This window comes from Pogona vitticeps, chromosome 1 (assembly GCF_051106095.1).
Source record: "Pogona vitticeps strain Pit_001003342236 chromosome 1, PviZW2.1, whole genome shotgun sequence".
Classification (NCBI taxonomy): domain Eukaryota; kingdom Metazoa; phylum Chordata; class Lepidosauria; order Squamata; family Agamidae; genus Pogona; species Pogona vitticeps.
In genome coordinates this window covers 2,127,439-2,152,644 of record NC_135783.1, presented here as the reverse complement: position 1 = coordinate 2,152,644, position 25,206 = coordinate 2,127,439, and the positions used below count along the sequence as shown (strand labels likewise).

The 25,206-nt window shown below is 42.6% G+C and overlaps 1 protein-coding gene across 4 annotated transcripts in view; it reads left to right on the top strand.

The window, feature by feature from the left end:
• Positions 1-25,206, top strand: part of FZD3 (frizzled class receptor 3) — a 36,032-nt gene that overhangs the window by 2,598 nt on the left and 8,228 nt on the right. For 3 of the 4 annotated variants that reach the window (XM_078381385.1, XM_020812600.3, XM_078381379.1), the window contains exons 2-4: positions 7,237-7,682; positions 17,811-18,007; positions 19,847-20,864. In XM_078381385.1, the coding sequence (XP_078237511.1) occupies positions 7,494-7,682; positions 17,811-18,007; positions 19,847-20,864 (1,404 nt within the window). In that variant the 5' untranslated portion in view covers positions 7,237-7,493. Of the gene's footprint in view, positions 1-4,255; positions 4,396-7,236; positions 7,683-17,810; positions 18,008-19,846; positions 20,865-25,206 lie in introns of those variants that run through there. The other variant, XM_072986033.2, reaches the window with a different exon arrangement.

The window sequence follows — 25,206 nt, the reverse complement described above, 5'->3', positions numbered from 1 at the left end:
TTTCAAAAACCATTTATACAAATGATGACCCTTAATTCAGTTTGTATTTAAGTGCCACTGAGCTTTTCTGAATTCTCATGATTCAGGTCAGAAATAAATATTGTTAATGATTTGGGTTAGCTTATACTGTATGTTAGTATAAGATGGTATGTTCATGCTTGCTTTATTATGCTTTTAAATAAAAGCAAAGAGATCAAGAAAGTGATAACAATTTAGAAAATTAAAATTGGAATGTCTTTTAACACAGGCTGTCGCTATCCATAAATCACCAATTTCTCTTGGTTCTAGTTAAGATATATGTAGTCCACCTTACATCAAGTCCAGCTTCTACATTTTTCTTGCCTCTTAGAATATAATCGTGGTGGGGAGTACAATTATTTTAGTTTGTATCTTGAATTTTGTAAAATTATTTTTTTAAGAATATAATTTTCTCTTAGAGATTTATTTCTTTAAAGAAGATGTTGAATTGCTTAGAATTATAAATAAGTCAAATAATCCTGAAGCATTTAATGTACTCATTTGAAATAATCTTTCACCCTGGATCAGCAACCATTATTTGCTAAAAGAAAGAACTGCCATAAAGTCTCATCTTGTTAACATTTTCTACTTTATAGCTGTGGTCCGCATGGCTTTTAGTTTGTAGTAGCCATACAGTAGGCTGTCCGAGTGATGGTCTACAAAATATAAATCACAGGCTGTTTGGCGGAAAGATGAGATAGTAGTGAAGTTCAAAAACAGCTTGCTTTGCACAATTTGGGTCATGATAAGCAACTGCGGCTTCAGATTGTGTATTTGTAATGATTGAAAATTTGTCCATATCAAATATAGTTCTAGCATGCGCACATAATCAATTGAATATTAGTTGCCAGTAGATAATGTTTTCATGTACTTTATTTATAAAGTGCCTTTCTCCCAAAGCATATAATGCAGTTTTCAGTTCAAAATAATAATTTATTCTTTGTGAGACATGATATAAAAGTAGGATCGTTAACCATCTATAAAATGTCTAGGGTCTTTATTTGTTTTGTTTTAAAATGTAAATGAACCAGTTGCAGAACCAGTTTGAGTAAAGCCAGATATTTCTTCTCTCCCTCTCCCCCCCTCTGTGTGTGTGTGTGTGTGTGTGTGTGTGTGTGTGTGTGTGTGTGTGTGTGTGTGTGTGTGTGTGTGTGTGTGTGTGTGTGTGTGTGTGTGTGTGTGTGTGTGTGTGTGTGTGTGTGTGTGTGTACGTGTACTTTACAACATGAGTTGGGGTGGGTGGGTTTAGTTTGATCTCCTTGGAGATAATCTGGTGAGGGGCCTAGTTTTGCAGTGGGCAAGGCAGTTGAAGGGGCCAGAGCTTGCCTTTTTTTTTTTTTTTTTGACCACCACCACCCTCTTTCCTTGAAGAAGAGGACACGTGCAGAGATCAAAGCAGATTATTTTAGAGAGCTTTTGAAATTTGGAAGACGGGCTTTTGGGAAAGCCACTGTGGCTACATGTGCCGAAGCTCCCTGGCCAGCATATGAGCTTCAGATTTGAGTTGAGCGCTTCATAGAGGGCTCTGCACACACAGTCTTACTAGCCAAGATCCTTTTTCTCTTGCACCAACTTTGTCCATTTGCACAAGTGCAGTGGGAAGATATGAAGGGGAGGCAGAGATTTACCTTGCGTGAACTGAAATTCTGGAGGAGGAGAAGACAGGGAGTTTACTTCTGTTCCTTGCTTTCCCCAGAGTGAGACTGAGAGACTGGTGGTGGCTACGAGTTCTCTTTCTCCAGAGGCTCACCCTCACTTGCCCTGACAAGTTGATCTGTAGACAGGGCTCTTGCTCCCTGTGTGACTTTGCATCTGGAAATGCACAGTGGTCCTTTCTGTATGTTTGTTTGTTTGAAATTCTGGAAGTCTGGCTAAAAATATACCCAGTATCTCCTTGTAGAAGTTGCAGTGGGCAACCACCTCCTTCACAACGGCCCCATAGGAAATAAAGCAGGAACTGTGCAGGCAGAGTATTATGATCACTGTGCTGGCATTTGGGAGGATTCTGGCCTCTAAATCACTTTCTATTTTCATAATATTTCTGTCAAGGACATGCAAAACAGTCAGTCTGCATAGGTATCTCCGTTCAGCACTCAAATTTGAACCCTTCTAATAATCCTTCCTTCTTTACACTATTTTGTTTGCAAAGGAGCTTCTCCTCCATGGTACACAGTGTGTGTGGAGATCATTGCAGTTCCATGGTGAGGCATAGGCTTGGCAAGCAGGAAGATCCAGAATCAGTTCCTAGAACCTCCAGTTAAGCAAGTCAGACCCTGGAGAGCTGCTGTCAGACAGAGTAGGTCAGGCTAAAGTGGTCACTGGTGTAATGTAATTCTGCATGGTCACAAGCATCTACTGTACTTCGTTTGTTTGCTTCCTAAGTAATTCCCCTCCCTGCTTTTCTGATAAAAAATGGTCCCCCCAGTGGAGCTGCTGCTGTCTCTCAAGAACTTTCAAACAGTTCTGTCATCCCTGTTTGAGGGTAAAAAAGATGGAGAATAAAAATAATGTGCAAGGTATCTCTACTCAGCTCTATTTTAGCACCTGCTGGGTTTGTCAAAATGATGTGGAAATTAGTTGGATGTAATTAAAATATGCAATTAACGGCACATCTCCTCATAATGATACTGTTAATTGGTCCCCTAGATTGGAAAAGATTTTCTACCCTATGTCTGTACAGTGCATGGCAAATTGAATTTTAACCTGCTACAATGTAAAGGCTAATGAATAATTGCAGAGCGTCTTTTTCTATGGATTTATTGTTAGCTGCTCAAGGCTTCATCAGTGCCAGGTTGCACTAATCCAAAGTTTAGTGTTGGCTGGAAATACTGAATTTTTCATCAAGCTTCTAGATTTCAAATAAGCATGATGGTATCAGCAGCATAAATGATTATTGAAGGGTGGAGGCTGCACTCGATTAAGTGGTGGTTTTTATCAACTAACAATCTTGGATTAAAATTTGCCCTTCTCCTTTTAATTGGTGGGCCTGATGCCCTGTAGGCAGCACAGATGGCGCCTATCAGGCTGCCTTGAGGTGCCAACTACTTTATTTTTTGCCAAATTTCATTTTCTACCATAAAGCTACATTATTGGGAGGACAGTGCTTCACCTATAAACTTGACTTTTGGGAAGGATGTTTGGAAGTATTAAATACAAGGTGGGTTTGTGAGCATCAGATTTATGGTTGGAAGGAATCACAGCCAGTGAAAGCGTTTACTCTTCACCGGAAACTCATTGGCAAATGTAGTTTCATGGATCTTCAATCATAATCTACCATTTGCAGTGGAACACTTTTGATCCATGAATGTTGTGTCCTTTACTAATCAGGTTGGCTGTGTGCTGCCTCTTGGATCAAAGAGCTTTTCTGATCTTGGTTGCTGTCTTGTGCATTTTCCATGGGCATCTGTGATGCTGCAGGGTGCTGGACTAGGCCTTTGTTCTGACCCAGCTGGGCTGTTCTTACTTTCTTATTTCCTACAACTTTGAGAACAGATTTTCTGCAATAATGCCATGGGTTGGGCCAATGCTTCCCAACCTAGTGTAACCCAGGTGTCCTTGGACTGCAGTTCTCATAAGCCTTCACCAGCGGCTGTGCTGTCTAGAAGCCTCATGGCACAGTGGTTAAATTGCAATACTGCAGTGATGTCTCTGCTCATGACTGATTTTGATCGCAAACTCAGTTAGCCAGCTCAAAATTGACTCCACCTTCCATTCTTCTGAGGTCAGTACATTGAGTACCCAGTTCGCTGGGGGCAGAGGCAATGTGTAGCCTGCATAATTAAATTGTCAGCCACCCAGAGAGACCTTTAAGCTGATGATATTACACTGATCAAACCGTCTGAAGTCTTTGGTACCTTTGGAAAAGCCCTCAAAATTATTTAAAGGAAATGGATTGGTTTTTTGAAATTTGGAAGCTAAATCCCAACATCACCAAAACCGAGGTTGCTTGCTTTCACTTAAGCAACATACAAGCCAACTATAACCAAAAGTGAAATTTAGGAATCAGCTGCTAAAGTTCAAATGTAACCCCCAAAGTATTTGGAGTGACCCTTAATTTAGACACTGAAACTACATGGTGACAGATGTGGGCAACTTCTAATCCAAATCTGTTTAACTTTGGGTCCTGTCCAGCAAAATGCCCTTATGGCTTTGATCTCCCAATGAAAAACTGGATAATGCTTAACCAGATCCGAACTAACCACAGCAGGTGTCAATCTTGGAAACGTAAATGGGATCTGGCCAATAATCCTAATTGTTTTCTGTTTCTGTTTTTATTTTTGCTTTTGTAGAATGGATGTGGCTGTATTGGTTTTTAGTGCCTGTTTTTAACTGATCTGTTTTAATTGATGTTGGAAGCTGCCTGGAGACTCTTGCAGGGTGCGTTTGGCATACAAGTTAAAAAAAATGAACAAATGAATGAATGATTAAATAAATTTAAAAAATTGTGACTGTGGGTATGTCCTGTAAACTTTATATCACATTGTGACAGAATGCGCCCTTAGAAGGTTCCCAGGCTCCCTGCAAGACTTACATCATATTTAATCTTTATTTATTTATTATGACCAATGACCAGGAAGATTATTATTTATTTAGATAAAAGCACATAATATTTAAATATTTAGATAAAAACACATTGTGTCAGAGAATACCGAAAGACAGTGGAGAAGACATGTCACCATCATCAATGCACTGTCTGGCTCTTTTGAGACATTAAATTACATCCTCTTGAGAACACTGCTGTTCAATGGTTAAATGATTTAGATATCCAGCCTTAGGCTTAGTTGCTCTAGCAACTGCTCATACATAATTTATTTCAGTAATTATTCACTATTCGTATTGTGTGTTTTAAAAATTTTATAGAATTTTTTTAAAGTTTTACATTTTATGCTTATTTTATATTGTTTTTGTGAAATCTTACACAATAATGTTGTATTCTGCTATGCCATCAGAAATAAATAAACAAATAGCCAGCTTGAGGTTGACCGTTTTCCATCCTTCTGAGGACAATACATTGAATACCCAGCTCACTGGGGGCAGAGGCAGTGTGTAACCTGCATAAATAAATCATAAACCACCCAGAGAGAGCTTTAAGCACTACAAGGCAGTATATACGCATACTTTGCTTTGCTTTCTGGGAGCTGCAGTCCAAGAGCACTTGGTTTACCCAAGATTGGGAACCACTGTTCTCAGCTATACCTATGGGGATAACTCATTCATAGAGTCATCATAAGTTAGAAGTGACTTGATGTGACATAATAAAAGGCTATACCCTACACTCCTTCTTCAGCTTTGCTTAATGTTTTCACCATCACTCCAAAACATACACGCTCGCATTAATCAGCCTTTTTCCTTTATACAGTGGTGCCTCGCTTAACGTTTGCTTCGTTTAACGTTTTTTTCGCTTAACGTTTATTTTTTCAGAGGCAGATTGTGCTTCGTATAACGTTTTTCCCTATGGGCGATTTTCGCATAGCGTTTTTGGGACCATGCTTCGCTTAACGTTTTTGGTTTTAGGTCCCCTGCTTCGCTTAACGTTTTTTTTGTTTTCAATTTAAAAAGTGTCTTAGAAGGGTCCAAAACGGTTCTAAATGCTTGGATTCGTTAGAGGACCCCTTAAGTCATGTGCAAACCTGATTTGGCTTTGATCTGACGTTTCGTTAATTTTTTGTGAATTTTTGTTTTTTGGCCCATAGGAACCAATGGACCTGTCAAAATCTGACAGCTCCATGCTTTCCTATGGGGGAGAAAACAATTTACAAAAAATTAACGAAAGTTCAGATCAAAGCCAAATCAGGTTTGCACACAACTTAGGGGGTCTTCTAACGAACCCAAGAATTTAGAACAGTTGCTGAGTCTTCATTAATTTTTTGTGAATTTTTTCTTCCCCCATAGGAAATAATGGAGCTGTCAGATTTTGACAGCTGTCAAAAGTTGGGGGAAAAAAATTCACCATTAATTAACGAAAAGTCAGATCAAAGCCAAATTAACTTTTGCATCCGTTTTAGAGGGTGCAGAAGCTAATCCAAGCATTTAAAACCATTTTTGACCCTTTTATGACACACTTAATTTTGCAAAAATTGACTTTGCAAAGCCATTGAAACCTATTGAGTCAGCTACAATACATTCCAATGGAGGATACATTGTATCGTTTAACGATGTTTCCTATGGGTTTTTTCGCTTAAGGACGGCAATCCGTGCCTATTGGAACGGATTAACCGGTTTCCAATGCATCTCTATGGGAAATGGTGTTTCGCATAAAGTTTTTTTCGCATAAGGTTTTTTTTTTTGGAACCAATTAAAAACGTTATGCGAGGCACCACTGTATATATATTTGGAATGAAAAACATTTTTAGTCATAGACTAGTTAACTCAAGTTTCTTTCTAGATTATTGCTAAACATACTATCAGGGAGCTACCCTGTTTCCCCGAAAATAAGACCTAATCTGAAAATAAGCCCTAGCATGATTTTTCAGGATGCTCATAATATAAGCCCTACCCCAAAAGTAAGCCCCAGTTAAGTGAAGCCCTGCCCTCCACCTTTGTGCAGCAACAAGAAGAGGACATGACTGTATTTGAATAAATGTAGGTGGTTATACATGAAAAAAATAAAACCTCCCCTGATAATAAGCCCTAATGTGTTTTTGGAGCAAAAATTAATATAAGACCCTGACATTTTTGGGGAAACATGGTAGCACCTTCCCTATCTTTCATGTGAAACAAGTCCACAGCAGAGCAAATTTTATATGGAGCAGTTAAAATAGAAAGGCCAGGAATCATTCATAACATTGTAGTGTCACATAGAATGGCATTGAAGTCTTAATTGTGCCGAAGCAGAATGAGAATAGATTTGGCGCCCGTTCAGTGTTAAAGTACATTCATGGACATAAAGACCACCTGGCAGATATCCTTTGGTTTGTATTCCTGTGTCGAGCAGGGGGTTGATTTTGATAGCCTTATAAGCCCCTTCCAACTTCATGATTCTACGATAAAGAAGCCACAAGGCCGCACCGGGTAATGGTCTTTGCGCAGGTCACTTCTCAGGTGGGCGATGGATTGCAGCCATCTGTATATTCTTTTCTCATCAGAAGGGCCTGTGGACGATAGAGTGGGAATGAGTGAAGTTTGAACAACAGAAATTAAGTGAGAAAGTTCAGTACTATATATTTTATAATTTATAAGCTTCCATTTCATAACTCTTTATTATGTTTTTACTTTCAGATACCTTAATAGCAGAAGAGATTGTGACCAACATGGAGTCTGTCTGGGAATGTGGTTAAGTCAAATGACTTAACACAATCTATAGGGTGGTATGAAACAAAAGGCCAAAATGAAGTACCCACTTGGTTGGACTAGTCTAGCTTCTCACAGGGCCTGGAATTGCTCAGTCTCTGAAGATGTCCAGGAGGAAAAGTTGACGTGCTGATAATGATGCACAATTTCCCACCATTTTGAAGACTCATGATCCCTGCAGAAGGATGGCAGCAAACTGGATGATCCATTGTCTTTGGCCTTTGGCTGTCCTCGTAGGATGCACAGGTAGCCATAGCTTGTTCTCCTGTGAGCCAATCATCTTGAGGATGTGCCAGGATCTTCCATATAACAGCACGTTTATGCCTAACCTTTTGAACCATTATGATCAGCAAACAGCAGCTCTAGCGATGGAGGTAAGACTTTATCTTCCCTTCTAAGTGTACCGTGTAACTTTATTTCTATTTAACCATAGGCCATCACAATGAAACACGTTAAAACGTAAGAAAATAAAACTACAAAGGGGAGAACAATACTTAAAAAGTACCATTTAAACAGAGTTCTAAGGACGTTGTGGTCAATTTATACAATAAGAACTGAAATAAGAGCTAAAAAGGGGATTGGAGAGTTGTATGGCTTTATTTTATCATTGATTGTTTGTCAGTGTTTATAATTGGTGCTGTATTATCTGCGTTTATATACGCTGGTTGTTAACTACCCAGAGAGTGCATTTCACACAATTGGGTAGTGTATGAGTTAAATAAACAAACAATTAAAAATTAGGGTTCAAAATAATACTCTAATTAGAGATGGACACAGCATGGTTCAGCACAGTTAGTTAGATCGGGCTTGTAGGTTTTGTGGAGGTGCCCTGGATTCCATGCCCCCCCTCCTGTGGACCCCCACTTACAGGAGGAAATGGGGCAGAGCAGGGAAGCCCACAGCACTGCTTCTCACACAGTGGTAATTGGAGGAGGTGGGGCGCAGAATTTGGGGCGCCCAGACAACACCTGTGGACCCAGTCTGCCAAACCATGCCATCTCTAATCCTTTAAGTTACACTGAGCTTTTCCTTTTCACAAAAGAGTGGCATATCTTCTTAGCAAACAATAGAGCAATCATATAGGTGACAAAAGGCTGGTTATCATCCAGTAGTTCCCTTTGGGTGATTTGTCTGTCAATAACACCAGAGAGAGGTTTTGTTCTTGGTTCCCTGCTAGGGGGGGTTAGAGCCCTGGACTCATTTCAGTCGGGCTTCAGGCCGCGCCATGGTACAGAGACGGCATTGGTTGCCCTGTATGATGACCTGTTGAGGGAGGCTGACGGGCAAAACGTCTCTGTTGGTCCTCCTCGACATCTTGGCGGCCTTCGATACCATTGACCACGGTATCCTCCTGGGGAGGCTCTCCGAGTTGGGAATTGGTGGCCTGGCGCTTGCCTGGCTGCATTCCTTCTTGGAGGACCGTCCCCAGAGAGTACAGCTTGGGGAGAGTGTCTCAGCCCCGTGGAGTCTCAATTGCAGGGTTCCACAGGGGTCGACTATCTCCCCAATGCTGTTTAACATCTATATGAGGCCGCTGGGTGGGGTCATCAGGGGGTGTGGAGCATTGTGTCATCAGTATGCTGATGATACTCAGCTCTACATCTCTTTTTCACCAACTGCAGGTGATGCCGTCCTGTCGCTTCAGCGCTGCCTGGGGACCATACTGCGATGGATGCAGGCAAATGGGCTGAGGTTGAATCCGGACAAGACGGAAGTTCTGAGGGTGGGCCCCCCATGGCTGGTGGCTTGGGTGACTCTCTCGTTTGGGGGGGGTGACCCTGGCTGCAAAGAGTGGGGTCCGCAGCTTGGGCATACACTTGGACCCTATGCTCACCATGGAAACACAGGTGGCGGCAGTTGTCTACCGCCTTTTTCCATCTTTGGCGGATAGCCTGGCTGCGGCCCTATCTCGACACGGGGGCCCTCACTACCTTAGTACACGCACTCGTAATCTCAAGATTAGACCACTGTAATGCGCTCTACGTGAGGCTGCCTTTGAGGCTGATGCGGAAACTTCAGGTGGTGCAGAATGCAGCGGCCAGACTCCTTACTGGAGTGAGAAAACACCAACATATCTCTCCTACTCAGGCCATGCTGCACTGGCTGCCCATCCGTTTCCGCATTGACTTCAAAGTTTTGATGCATACTTATAAGGCCCTAAATGGTTTAGGACCTCGATACTTGACGGAACGCCTGCTTCCACCAAGATCTACCCGGATCACCCGCGCGAGCCAGGAGGTGAGGCTGAGGAGCCTGACGCCGAGGGAGGCCTGGAGGGAAAAGACATGAAACCGGACCTTCTCGGCGGTGGCTCCTCACCTCTGGAATAACCTCCCACCGGAGATTTGCGAGGCCCCTACGCTGGGTACCTTTAAAAGCCAATTGAAAACATGGATGTTCATCCAGGCCTTCCCTCCTACCAGCTCTTGATTCTTTTTCTTTCTCGTATCTATTATTTTATTTTATATCTTAGGCACTGTATCTGTTATGAATTATTTTATAATGTTTGTACTGTTTTAATGTACATATTTTATGTTGGAAGCCGCCCAGAGTGGTGAATCTACCAGATGGGCGGGATATAAATCAAATAAATAAATAAATAAATAAATAAATAAATAAATAAATAAATAAATAAATAAATAAATAAATAGTGTGTACAATACCCTCAATTTGGCAGCAACCCAAACCACACATTTGTTGTGAGAGGAAAACTGAAGTATCTCCCTTCTAGATAAGCAGTTGGCATAACCTTGAATCTTAGTTTTGTGAAAACCCTATGAAGCTGGGTTTAGGTCAGGGTTTGAATATAAACTGCCCTTTTAACCTTTGCAAGCCATGATGAAAAATGACGATCATGGATAGTAACTCCTATTTTCATCATGCTTATCAAAAAAAAAAAAAGCTAAGTTTTAAAACCATGGGTATGTCCATCCATATGCTATCAAATTCTCCAGTGAGGAGGTGTAGTTACTTCCCTGATTTTGGCAAAGCTGTGCCCAACCTCCTAATCTGAGTTGCTTGAGCCAGCGTTGGTGGGCAAGTTGTTCATCCTTTGTCTTGTTTAACTTCAACTAGCCATCTAAAGTGTACCTATATGGTGTTGACTGTTGGTGAAAATAACTTTAGTATTGCAGTAAGAATGCAGTATATTCATGCTTTTAGCCATGTCTTCTTGCAGTATTGAAACATAGGTGATATGTTGGTTTTCTTAATGGGTCATCTCACCTCAACTTTAAGGAACTTTGCATTTTACTGATATCCTACACAGAAAAACACTTGTGCAGGTAGGAAGAAAGACTATGAAAATAAATCTTTAGGAGCTAGCTTATCTGCTTGTATAGCTGTCGGATTCAGTGGTTGTTTCGAGTAGAAGGGCTTTCCATGTAAATTATCTGAAATTTGAATTTTTGAGAATTTCTGAAAAAAGGTTTGGCTGTTCTTTGCATATATTGTGGATTACCCCAGCAGCAGGAGGTCTGGGTTGAATTCTGTGGCATGCTTTCACTCAGAAAGCATACAGCAAAATTAAGGTGAAGTGGTAATTCAGCCAGGATTTCTGATGCTGAGAATTTGCTGGGATTAGGAAGGGAACGCTTGTTCTTTCTTTGTATAAAGTGTGGCTGCTACAGAAAACATATATGGCTGTGATTTTCGTGCATTTTTTGCTGGGGAAAGCTGCCCCCTCCACCGCACACACAAATGTTTGATGATTATGAAGTGTGACCAGTTTTGCAGTTGCAAAATCCTTGCCTCTTGTTTTGGACCATATTCAAGAGTTCATGCAGAGCTCTGCCTGCATGGAGAACCAAATTATTAACTGCGGGCAGATTTCAATAGAGTCTGGGGGCTTCCCTCCCTCCAGTCAGTGTGCATCAAGACGGGCAGAATGGAGGATTGAGGAGCTGCTTCTGTAATAAAATCCTTACCCCTTTTTAGCTCAAGAGTTGCCTTATATTTGAGTCCAGTAGCTGCCTCATGTGGAGGAATCCAGAAATTAGACTCAGGAGGTGTAGGCTGCGAGGCATATTATGTCCCTCTCTCTGAAAGAAATCCATTCCACGTTTTTTTTCCTTTCTTGCCTCATTTCCTCTTCATTGCCTTTTTTTCTAAAATGGTTCCTGGAGCAGCTCATAATACACACAAAACACAAAACGTACTTGTTCCAGAAGAACATACAACATCATTTTAGATTCAGTATAGTGAACTTTTTCTCCTTTTGCAGTGAATTTTCAGAGATGTAATATATCATGCAAAAATAGTGAGAGAAGTGTTTGTTCTTGAAGAATATATCTCTTCTGCCTTAGTTTTTGTTTGTTTGTTTGAAAAAAAATCCTCATAGCACCTTCAGAAGAATATCACTGTAAAGTTAGATAGGGAGTCTTACAACTGTGAAATTATAACCAGAGCTATAACATTTGCTACAGCAACATGATGGTTTAGTGCTGTGCAGAATTCACAGGGTTTTAGATATTAATTCTACAGTGGTTGGGGTGTTTCTCCAAGTCCAGCATGAATTAAAACGCTTCTAGAGACAAGCCATATTTTCCCCTTTGTATGATACAACCACATCCTGCAAACCAGGCAGATTTCCTTCCAAAGCGGGGGGAGGGATGGTTACTCCTTGTTTTTTTTTCTGGCACAGGCTCTGTGCACTTTGATTGATGCATTCATTGCAAAAAGGCTACCGCCCGGCAGGACTATAACTGGTGTTGCTGTTTTGCAGAGAGTTGCTTTTGTTGGTGGTTTGGTTTTTGGTTCCTCGCAAATTGCAGGCAGCACTCAGATGGGAGCCACAAAGCACCCGGTGGCTTGAGAGTGGAGAGGTGCTCTTTGGCTGCTTTGTGTAAATCCCAAGTATTTGGTTAAATTGAGCTGTCCAAATTGTACTGTATAAGCAGAGCAAGTAGGAGCTGTCCAGCATTGACCAGAACTGCAAAAATAGTATCAACTCATGAATAAAAATATGCTTGATGAATTATTCCCCCAAGTTAAATTTATTGCGCTAATTATTTTGGTTCTATTCTAACTTTGCATATTTTTTCCTGTAATGTGTTTAGAAGAGTTGTTAGAATATCTTCTCTTTTTTCCTCCATCTTGCACTGGAGAGAATTCTGTCACTGTATCCAGTAAGCAAAACAGTTATTGAGATGTGGTAAACATATTTGCATATTGAGTAAAGGAGAACTCAGAACTAGGAACACAGGCTTTTTTTGTACTTTTAGCTATTTAAAAAAGAGATGTCCTACTCCAATATTTTTTTTTAATGTTAACTGGTTCTGTGCTTTAATTTATGACTGCTGGCTTTGTTTTTTAGGGTCACCGAAACAGATGGCTTAGCACTGTGGCTAATTCTAATGTCTAGGAGAAGCTTAAGGGGAGGATTATTGTGCTGAAAAAGGTGGAAAACACTCCCTAATTTTAAGTAACATGATGGATCCTTTTATTTTTTTTTAAATGCACTTGAAATTACCAGAAAGTATGCTTGCAGTAGTCTTCAGGTGTTTCTGCCAAAGCTTTAATTAATGATGCTCCCAACATGAGTTGGGTTTTTTTTCCTAATGGTGCATCTGTTCTATGTTCTGACAAGAAAATGGGACACCTAATGGGGTAGCTGCAAAATGAATAGCAAGAACAAAAGCACAAAACATCCAGGGCCATACATCTGCAACTTCCAGAGTTGCAAAGAACAGGAAATTCCACCTGGTGAAGTTTCTTTTATTAAGGGTGATAAGACCTCCTCCCAGACTTGAAGGCCTCTCAAGGGTGGGGCGGAGACAGAAACTTAATGAGAGCAGTATGGCCCAATAGGCATTCATAGCAGATTCTTTGCTTGACAGAATTTGAACTAGCCAGTGAAATCTGCTAGGGAGGGCTTGTTGGAGTGGCAAGAAACGCTAAATGAGCCCTAAAGTCAGCACTAAATAGAGGCCCTGACACATGTCCCCTGTCCCCAAGATGTGAGTAAACAAGTCAAATTCTCCCCCCCCCCCTTTTACCAACAACCCTAGTGCAGAACCGCTTCTCAGGAGAAGTGAGAGCCATCCTTTGGGGCTTCAGACAGGCGAACTATTGAATAGAGTTGAATAGCAGGGGAAACTTCCTAACTGTTAAAGCAGTATGACAGTGGAATCCGTGCCCCTGGGAGGTGGTGATGGCTCCAATGCTGGAGGCCTTCAAGAGAAACTTGGGCAACCATCTGTCAGGTCTGCTTTGATTTGAATTCCCGCCTTGAGTAGGGGGTTGGACTCGATGACCCTACAGGCCCCTTCCAACTCCATTATTCTATGATTCTATGACTATTGTTTTATCACACGTTGGGCTTTTCAAATTGCTTTGAGTCTCTTTCAGATGAGAACAGCCAAAATCCTATTACGTACTGATCTGAGCTTGTGCAAGGAAAGTCGTTTAAGTCTTTGTGGCAATATTGCTGCTCATTAACAAGGTTCTGATTGCATTTCTGGGTGTGTGCCTGACTATATGCAAGGCTAAACGAGCAACTGGATTATTCTGGCGGCTTCGATTGTAGCTTCTTTTTATGTTACGTTTCTGTACATCATATCGGTTACCCTTCTTTTTCAAAGACAACAAATTTATAATCAGGTTACCTAAACAAATGCACATGCACATGCGTGAACCATTTCGAAGCATGGCTTATTTGGAAGTAACTGCCACGTAAAATCACTCTGAGTAAGCCCGTTCTTCTGGAAGGAGGCTGATGGTGTGGCAGTACTGGCACACTTTGTGTGTTCCACCCCACCTTTGCTTCTGTTTCCCCTATCATGTCTCTGAGCCGTGATGTTCTTGAGGCCCCTTCTCTGCTCACCAAGGATCTGTTCCTATGGATACCAGCCTTTTGTGTTGTGACAAAGGTTGGCATTCTGATTCTCATGAGCCCTTTGACTCTCTCCCCTTTTCACACTCCTCGCCAAGCTTGGCTTGTTGCTGTGCTTGAAAGCCCATGGGTGCAGGGTTCCCATGGCAATGGGGGTGGGACTCTGTAAAGGGGCGGCTGGCTGTGAGCAGAACACACCAAGCCTTGTTAATTTGCATGTGAATGAAGGAGGAAAGGGTCTTCTTACCCTCCTCCATGTGTGCTTTAAGGGCAGATAGAATTTGCCAGTGGAAAGCAATCTTTTCATTTATATTTGCTGCTGCTTGATTTTCATTGACCAAAAATGTGCTTGTCAAAGGTAGCAACCAGAAAGCAGCAGGTTAAGGTTACAAATTCAATGGAAGCGTTTTGATGTGTCCATGCACCTTACTTTACACAACCAGAATACTGCTCCTTAGTTTTAACATTCTATTTAAAGAGCTCCCAGGTTCATATTAACCCTTATACTGTACTGCATTTCTGCTATACTTTAAAAGAAGTATCAAACCCAAAAAGCTTTCACCTGAAATTTAAGAATCCATAGATGAGATGTGTGTGTGTGTGTGTGTGTGTGTGTGTGTGTGTGAGAGAGAGAGAGAGAGAGAGAGAGAGAGAGAGTGTGAGAGAGAGAGAGAGAGAGAAGGGAGGCATAAGGGGATGGAAGCACAAATCCTGTTTAATATCCTCTCTCATTCCCTCCTGTTTTATCTAGTAGTTTTCCTCATCTAGACATGAGCAGTTCAGGAAATTCCTGTTAAGTGAATCTAATTTTGATCATACATTTTAAGCCTCAGAGAAACAGGAATTATTCATGGCAAAAATGTGGGTCTGGAGATTCTTGAGGAACTTTTGTATAAATGTTGAAGCATTCTCTACAACGGGCAGGGGAAAGGAGGCTGGAGGTAATTGGTGGCCATGATTGTTCCTTTCTAAAATACTGTTTAACATCAAGTGCACTATTAAAGGCCTTATGGGAAATTGAGCAAATGCAAAGTTCAGCCGTCCAAGCAGAATTATTCTATTTTACTTCCCCCCCCCCCCCCTTTGCTAATATAATTCATTACTTTGGGAACACAGGGCAAGAATCCTATTCTAAAATGCAGGTACCATGTTGATTTAAAGAATGAAATATGATGTAAACTCCACCTTGTTGCTAATTATGATGGAGAAATTTAAAAAGCAAGGCTATTTTGCTGTAAATGTACGTTTTTCCTGAATGATGGTTTGGTTTGGGGATTTTTTGTGACTGTGTTAGTCATTGCATGAAATCTGTGAGTGGTGGGAGTTAAAGATCTCTCCATACTTTGCCTGCTTGCATACAGCACCTTAAAGTGCATGTCACTTTACACAAATCAGTTTACAATACTAATAACAGGTAGAGATATTTGACAACATCCCTCTTCCTTCCCTATCCACATTACAGTATTGCATGAAAGAGGAAACCTCTGGAGGAGTTTGAAAGCAAAGCCTGCATTAGCCACAGTTTCACTTTTGTAATAGTTTACAAAGGTTTAACATGAATGTGCTACACTTGGCATCCGGCTTACAGCAGGACATTCACTTGGTTGATTGTGTGCACAATGTAATCTACAACTAAGATGGGTCAGCACAGTGTGGAAAGGCTTCAGCTCTTTCCTTGTTTGTGGGAGGCAGTCCAGTGCCTGCCTGCCTGCCTGCCTGCCTGCCTGCCTGCCTGCCTGCCTTCCTTCCTTCCTTCCTTCCTTCCTTCCTTCCTTCCTTCCTTCCTTCCTTCCTTCCTTCCTTCCTTCCTTCCTTCCTTCCTTCCTTCCTTCCTTCCTTCCTTCCTTCCTTTCCATCCATCCATCCATCCATCCATCCATCCATCCATCCATCCATCCATCCATTTCTCTCCCCCTCACCCTTTCTGCTAAAAGAGACAATGCAAACTGTCTCACTGCCCAGATTTGGATTTTGCACTCAACAGTCCCCAGATGATGCTGAACTTCACCTCCGATAATCTCCACCCAGTACGGCCAAGAGTTGAGGATTTTAGAACCACTGCCCTGGAGCTTGCATGATGCAACTCCTTGTTCACTGTCTTGCAGAGGCAGATTCTGGGAGAGAGCTTGGGAAAGTGGCATTTATGGCCCTCAGAACACCCTAGCCGGCATGGGGCAATTACTTTCTTTCTTGCAAGCCCCAGAACCGGAGTGGAATGAGCTAACCAGGAGCACTGCCTTGTCACGGAGAAACCTAGAGAAATTATGGTGCACTTTACTGTATCTCTCTCCTTAGAGAAGCAGAATGATAAAATGGCTTTCTGCATGTAGCTGGGGGCCCACTGAAAATTTGCACTGCTAGTTTCCTTCCTCTGGGAGCATTGGGAATGCCGGCAATTGCTGACAGCTTGTCTCTCACTACTTGTTTTTTTGTGTCTAGACAGTGTCGTATTATTGGGTGTGGGCATCAGGGTTACTTGTATCCCACCCTCCCTCCAAGGAGTTCAGGGTGGCATACACTGACTTATCTCATTACCTTCTCTCAACAACTCTATGAAATTGGATGGGCTGAGAAGACTGCCGTGAATTTCTTGGCTGTGTGGGGATTTGAACTGGTCCTAGTCTGGACTGGGTTTGAACTGGTTCCCTAGTCTTAATCCACTGTTGTCAACTGTATTTTGCTTGCTGGTTCTGTGTATTATATACTGTTTTGTGCAAAATGTAATGCATTGGATATACTGCTACAAGTATGTACATGGTCTTGGCCTCTTCTTAATTTTTTTTCCTCATGTTATCTGATTTCCTCAAGATTTTTTTTAAAAAAATTCTGTTTATTCAGATATTGAATACTTGGCTGCGTAATGTCTAATTTAGCCTAAAGGTACATTCTAATTTACTGTCTACATTGCATCACCAGGGACCAGGGTATTAAGTCCCTATATCAAAAATGTTTTCTCTCTCTAGGGAGCTAAAATTTTAGCTGTCCAAACATGCATATCTGAATTAATTATGACCAAACTGGAAGTACCAAATTGATGAGTATGTGCTTTCCCGTAGCACTATAAAGATGCTGTTTAGGTACTTGGGGAGGAAGTCCTCAGCCTGAAAACTACTATCCAAAGGGGGATTTGATTGGAATAGCAATGTAGCATTTCCTTGGCTTTGAAGACACAGCCTGTGAATTGAGGTATCTGACTCTAGCCCAGATCTACATACCCTAAGTTTCCACAGATCCTGATGTAGGACACCAGCTACTGTATGTATGGTGACCATCTGGATCTTGATAAAATGCCAGACTGGGCTGCAAACCCTGGACTGTGAATCAGAAAAGGAGATGCTATGTATTTGGCTGGTGGGATGCATTCACCTTGACGGGTCACAAGTTATGTTAGATTTGAAATATGCAGCACCAGCATAGTGACTTCAGATTTACAAGCTCACGAATCTAAGTGAAAGCGATATATGTTGATATTAGACAAATATTTATACTGGCGTTCTGTGAGGTCTGTTGCCTGAATTCTTTGTACTCTCTGATCTACCTTCCCCTCGGAGCTGGGCAAAGATTCGGAGATCTTAGATTATGGGAACCACCCAGATAGTTTCAGAATGTGGAATTTGGCTCACTGCTTAAATAGTGTCCTGGAGCTATTTAATTTTCTTTTCTTTTATAGCCATTCCACCCAATGGTAAACCTTGAATGTTCCCGGGACTTCCGACCTTTCCTGTGTGCTCTCTATGCTCCTGTTTGCATGGAGTACGGTCGAGTCAGCCTCCCATGTCGCAGGATTTGTCAGCGAGCATACAATGAGTGTTCAAAACTCATGGAGATGTTTGGTGTGTCTTGGCCAGAGGATATGGAATGCAGCAGGTGAGTAAACGTTGGGTGTACATGTATACATCACCATAGATATCTAAAATGCCCTTCTTTTTCAAAAATAGTCTATTTTTTTCTCTCTCTCTTTCTCTCTCTCTCTCTCTCTCTTATCCTGCCACTTGCTCAGCACAATCAATGCTAACATTATTATGGCAGCTCTTTGACAATGATGGGAAACACAAGACCAGTTCCAGGCTTTTGCAAATGTAAAGAATGCTGTGAACCCAAGAAATACCCTTTATTTAAATTGTTTATTTTATTTAAAATGTATTCCTTCTTAAAAAGGGCCCAAGGTGGCTTACATGATTAAAGACACTGTATTAAGAGCTGAAAACAGTACATTATTCAAATATTTTGAAAGAATTAAATAAACATATTAAAAATGCTAAGTAAAAGCATTATGAAAACTAATTAAAAAGCAACAATACAAACCATCCCATTTTGAAACCTCTCTAAGACAGCCAGTCACTAGGAAAAGCTTTCCTGAAGCTCTAGCCACCTGCTGGTCTTATGACTCTTGTTTTGCTTGGGTTGGTTCCTGTGAAGTGGAGACCATCATGTTGAAGAGGCATGTCAAAATCAGAAATTCCTCTTTCAAGACGAGACAAACCCGGACACAAGTTCCTTTCTAATATTCTTCCTCCCAACACACACATGCTTTTTTGTCTAAAAAAGGCAAGTTTGGTTACACAGCCAGTGGCAAGGCTGTCTTTGAACTAGCAGTGTAGTCAAGTAATCCCTTAATTCTTTTGTGTTTTCAATCAGAACAGAAAAATATGCCAAGACCTCAGATCCAGAAAGGACACAAATAAAAGAAATCCGGGCAGGTTGAGACAGATAGACTAGGAAAAGCCATTTTAAGCTTTTAATAATGATGGGCAGTCATTCAGCCAGAAGGGCAACTTAACTTTTCCTGCAGTTTCTTGATTATTTGCAGAATGTTGTTCCTTTCCTCTACCATTGTTGGGCTAAAATAGATGATAAAACAAAGAGTAACTTCATTGTTTCTGAAGAAAGCTGGCAATAATAATTCTACAGAACTCAGGTTCTACTCTGTTTGGTGCTGAACGGTCCCTCTCAGTTGTCCTAACCACTGCTCTCATGTCCTGACAGGTATAAAAAGCCTTTCAGTCCACTGGTCCTGCATGCCACCATGTGGTTTCAGTGTCCATCTAGAGCCCTACATTCTGCATCTTTGGACTGGTCCTCAAGCTGTGGCAGTCCACTGAGCCAGAGTATTGGGCTACCATGGACAGGGAAATCTGGTCACAAGGATCAGGTGAACAGGAGGCTTATAGTGAAGAGCTGACAAAACGAGAATACTGGAAACTCATGTTCCAGAGGTGTAGTCTTGTTAGCTTGTTACAGCCCAGCCAGCAGAGATTCCCATGGTGCCATACAAGCTAGCAAACTTGTTATACCATAAGCTTTTTGTGGGCTACCATCCTCTTGAATCCCATGCCATGTGCTGTGGTTGACAAACCTTGTGCTGCAGTATATTTATTAATCTGTTAAAAGTGCCATAGGGCTTCGTGTTATTGATTATTGACTTGGAATAACTAGCCAGACCTGGGGCTGAAGGGCACTGGCCCAGATCAATGGCTTCTTGGTGGAGGTCGGAAATAACCAAGCTACAGAATGTACACAATTATCTGAAATTTAGATGTAGAGCTTGTCAGAGGGAATGAATGGTGACTGTCCTTCCTCAGTGGCCAGCATGTCATTATCCCCCTCAGGTCCATTTCTGTTTAGGTAATTGAGGCCGAGGTCAGCAGCACAATACAGATAACCCATCAGCTCTCTTCAGCAGGTTCTCTGTTTTCTCTGTTGTAGGTTCCCAGACTGTGATGAGCCGTACCCTCGTCTTGTCGATCTCAGTGCCGTTGGGGAGCCAACGGAAGACGTGCCAGTGGCGGTGCGAAGAGACTATGGCTTTTGGTGCCCGCAAGAGTTAAAAATAGACCCCGATCTTGGCTACACATTCCTGCGGGTACGGGACTGCTCCCCTCCTTGTCCAAATATGTATTTCAGACGTGAAGAGCTCTCTTTTGCACGATACTTCATCGGCGTGATCTCTATCGTCTGCCTTTCAGCCACTTTGTTTACCTTCTTGACTTTCTTGATCGATGTCACGCGGTTCCGCTATCCCGAGAGACCCATCATTTTCTACGCTGTCTGTTACATGATGGTGTCCCTCATTTTCTTCATTGGCTTTTTGCTAGAGGACCGTGTTGCCTGCAACGCCTCTAGCCCCACCATGTTCAAGGCCTCCACAGTGACCCAGGGTTCTCATAACAAAGCGTGCACCATGCTTTTCATGGTGCTGTACTTCTTTACCATGGCCGGGAGCGTCTGGTGGGTGATTCTGACCATCACCTGGTTCTTGGCAGCTGTCCCCAAATGGGGGAGTGAAGCCATTGAGAAGAAAGCCTTGCTTTTTCACGCTAGTGCTTGGGGCATCCCTGGAACCCTGACCATCATCCTCCTGGCTATGAATAAAATTGAGGGTGACAACATCAGCGGGGTGTGTTTTGTTGGCCTCTATGATGTGGATGCTTTGAGATACTTTGTCCTTGCTCCTCTCTGCCTCTATGTGGTGGTTGGAGTTTCTCTGCTGCTTGCGGGCATCATCTCCTTAAATCGGGTTCGTATCGAAATTCCCTTAGAGAAGGAGAACCAGGACAAACTGGTGAAATTCATGATTCGGATTGGCGTCTTCAGCGTTCTCTATCTCGTTCCTCTCTTAGTTGTGATTGGCTGCTATTTCTATGAGCAGGCTCACCGAGGTGTGTGGGAGACAACGTGGATACAAGAACGGTGCAAAGAATATCACATACCCTGCCCTTACCAGGTGAGTCAGCATGTCTCCTCCTTTACAGTACCCTCCATGTGTTTCACCGCTGAGAAAACACACCGATTAAGCTCAGTACCTCGGCATTGCTTGGCTGTCTTTGTTTTGCAGAAGCACAGACATAACCACATCAACAACTTGAAGAAAAGGACGGCTGTTGAAAAAAAAAGTGAAACATGATACAGAGAGTATAAGCTGTTGATGGTGTAGCTTTCAAAGAAAGTGCAACCAGTCTGTACTTTTAACCTTCAGGACTAGCGTGTGGGCACTGAAGCTCGTAGGACCATGATTCTTGGAGATAGGCCTGACCCATTGGTTCAGAAGTTTGTCCTTTGGACAAACAGATGTTCCAGCACCCACTCAGAGGCAGCGCCCCAGTTTCCCTGCTCCGCCTCCTCCAGGCACTGCCTCTGAGTGGGTTGAACTGGCACAAACTGGCAGTTCGTGCCCATCTCTAATGGTTATAGAACAGGATGTTCAAAAATAATAAAGACAGAGGCAAGGAAGCAGATGTGGTTTTTTTCCCCTGGGGTTATGGAGCTGGAGCCACAAAATGCCTGCCCAACTCAAAAGAAGAAGATACCGTATTTTTCTATGTATAAGACTGTACTTTCATCTAAAATCTTTAGACTAAAAATTGAGGGTCGTCTTATACATGGAAGTGCGGAGAGAACAAAAATAAGTGGAGGGGAAAGCAGGAATCAAAGTGATCCTGCAGGGCTTTGATCCCTTTCTCCCTACACTTGCTAAGCTCCACTTAGATTTCTTAATTTTGGGTTAGAAAAGTGGAGGGGGGGCGTCTTATACACGGAAAAACACAGTACTATTTAATGTGGGGTATTTCTTGCCTAGGATACGGATATGGAAGCGAAAACCTTTTGTTTGTTTCTTACATTATCAGTTAGGAAGAAATGGAAGGTGGGTAAATAGCAGAACAGGCTCCTTAATAATTCACTGGCTAAAAATATTGTCTGCCTGGCAGGGAAGATGCTGACCAGCAGGTAGGAGGGAGAATAAAATGGAGTGACTGGAAAGGGAGGAGAGACACGTTTTGTTAACGATAGAAATAACAATATCAACGGTCCAGGTGGGTTACTGAGAAGCTATTTTGAAAAGTTTCTATGTAGGGTTGGAAATGAAAGCCGCCCGTAGACATTTGTGCAGAAATGTTAACATTGGTGGCCTTGACCACTAGTGTGTCCGCCACATCCTATCTTCAAAACATAAAGGGAAGCCCACAGAAGCCACATGAAGGTGGAATGTGGGCAATTCAGAGCAACTCTTGAGGAGGGAAAACAGTAGATATGTGGTGATGGACAGTTGGGAAGCCTGAATGGGCTGTAATAGAATCCCCTATCCCTTTTAATTCTAATTTGCTTGAATGGAAACAGGTTCAAGGAGGGCAGCCAGGAGGAGCTGATTTCTCAGCTGAGATAGCTGAGCGGGCTGTGCTGTCCTACACATCCCTCTGTTGTTTCCTGGGTGGGCCCTGTGGACCACCTTGACACTCTTGAGTACATGGACCTCCTTTGCTTTTGAAAGCTAAGCAGAATTTGCCTTAGTTCTCAGGCTGTGGCAGCAAAAGGTTAAGAGAAGATCTTGCCAGAAACCTTGGAGCGTTGCTGCGTTTCACAGTGGACGTTTCAGGCCCAGGCAGACTCATGGCCCCTGACTTGTGGGCATCTTCCTGAGTTCCTGTGTAGTTGCTGCTAGTAGATGACAGCTAATGGTATAGGAAAGCGTCCTCTACGCTTCTGACACTCCCTAACACCCTTGCCTGTATCCTTTTGAAGAAGAAGAGGTGGCGTATGTGAGCCGATGTGTTAAATGTCTAGAGAGAACTGCTGTTACTTCCTGGTTCCTGATGACCTGTGGTCTCCAGCTCATAAATAAGAGGGATGATGGCGTTTCTGCTTAGCAAAAGGCAAAACTGCTCAACTAACGAGATTTCCCTGGCTTCCTTCTCCTGTTATGCCCTTTAAAAATGGCTTTAATAAAACCACAGCACATGTCTGTACCAGGAGACAAATTGATTCCCAGGGATGACTGGAAGCAGGCCCTTCATGTTTGCTTCTGTGGGTTTAGACATCAGATGTAATCGCACATGTGAATCCACTCTGATAAACTCTTTCCCCCCCCCCCCCCTTTCCAAAATCCGTGTTCTGGTGACACCTTTATTCAGCCAAACAAAAGTCATAAAATTCTCAGCAAGCTACAGTATTGTGTTCAGAAACTCATCATCAGGCATGATGATGTTTAAAAAAAAGGGGGGGAGGGTTAGCACTCAGTGTTAGAGCAGAATGGTCTGCCCTGTCTCAAAGGATGTAAAGAGGAGGAAGCTGCAGAGGGCAAGTGTTTCAGGTGCTGAGTTTCAATCTGAAGGTCCCTGACTTTTGTCGGGAAGAAGAAAGGGGACATAAAAAGCAATAAATGTTGGATCTCAGTTTTGAAAACACCAGAACTGCCTTGGATCTTCACTCCACTATGACTGTCAATAGTAAACCGGCTTTTTGAAAAAGAGAGAGAGAAGGAGAGAATTGACCTGCCAAAGATTCCCAGCTAGTTTTTGCATGTATAACTGGCATAATGCCATGGGTCTCAGAGGTACAACCCGACTCTTTCATATACACTCATTTTTGTCTCTTTGCAGTTTCACCGGTTCCTGGTTTAATCTTTTTCCTCCTTGCTTTTATATCTTGGTTTGCTCCAGCTTAATAAGATCAAATCTTCTCAATTATGTGAGATGTACTGAGATAAGGAAATATCAGATTTCTTTCAATAACGTTAAATGGCGGGTGTGGTGAACACGTATTGCTACGTAACAAAGCACAGAATGGCTGCTTACTAACACTCCAGTTATGAGTTTCACCAGCAGACCTGTTTTGAAAAGAACAGATTAATTATGGTTATCTGCTTACTGAAAGCTTAATGAGGAGAACACAGGACACACCATGCTCATGGATAGCCAGAAGGGTGTGTGAAGGAGAAAAATGTGAAAATGTGTGTGCTATCATGTTTTGATGTTAGAGTGGAAATCTTGCTGTTTTCCCAGTGGTGCCCCTTTGGAGCTTCTGCTGAGAACTCTATGTTCTTACCAAATGTGTTAATGTACCTGGAAAATTGGGGTCCGTTTGGGGCTTTTGAATGTCGTTGTTTAGATGCCTCAGAGAGCATCCGCATGCCACACAGTTGTTCTTAGGAAAGACCAGCGCATTATGCTGTGCAATAGTAGCAAACTGTCTTCATCCATGCTGTAGCTGTTGCAGCAGGTCTGGGCCACCCATGACCCCAGAGGGTCCAAATCTGGGCCCTGGCGGCATCCTAGCTGCTTCCTCTATTCCCGTCCCCTTCATAATTTTTTCCCCAGGAAAACAAAAGCCTCAGCAATTCCCCTTGTGCCATCTCAGGAGCATGGAGCAATCCCAGAGCCTTAAGAGTCGCTCCCATCCCAGCACAAAATGTTCTTTGAAAATTAAAACTTTTATTTTTGGCCACGCGAGGACCCAAGGGGCCTTCTCAGTTTGAAAGCCCATTTTTTGTTTTATTTTAACAAATGGCACGGGAGTCAAGGGGAGGAGGTTGGGCTCTCCAAGGTCCAGGGGTGTGAAACCCCCCAACACCTGTCAAAAGTGGTCCACCACTGTGCTTGAGCATCCTGGATTTGGAACACCTAAATCCAGATCTTCGTTCCGTTATCAAACTCACAAGGGTTTCCTGGGTGTGCTTCACAGGACGATTGGGCAAGGGGGAAACACCACTTGGAGGGCCATAATCCTCCGTGATCCTGTTGCCGAAACTGAAGATACAGATACAAATGCAATAAAATACGTAACATTCTGGTGATGGTTGCATTGGCTTTTTATATATGTGACTGTGAGTTGCGGCCCAGAAGGTAGCCCCAGCAGGAAAAGGAACGTGACAGCTGTGTTCAGGCGGTCCATTGTCCACCCCTGGCCCTTGACTGTTTGCAGATTGTTTAGACTCGTTTTTCCAGCCCTGGCAAGGTACCCTTTGTTTCTGCTTCTCACCTGATGCTGAGCAAGAGGTGCATCATGGGAAGGTGCATCGGCAGAGTAGCTCCATTCTCATTCTCTTTGGAAATATTTATTCATGCATTTAAAGTATTTTTACCCCGCTTTCCTCCTTAAAAGTGCCCTTTTTATTCTCAGAACGCGGTCCTAGCAAAACAGCTGGGCTCCTCCCCAGGTGAGCCGCAGGCCTCCTTCAAAGCTGTGGCTGAAAGTAATTTGTTGACAGAGGAAAAGCCAGAGTGTGCGGGTTGTTAATTGCAGCTGGAGGTGCACGGCTTTCAGTTGCGGGTGCATTGTGACCTCCCTGAACC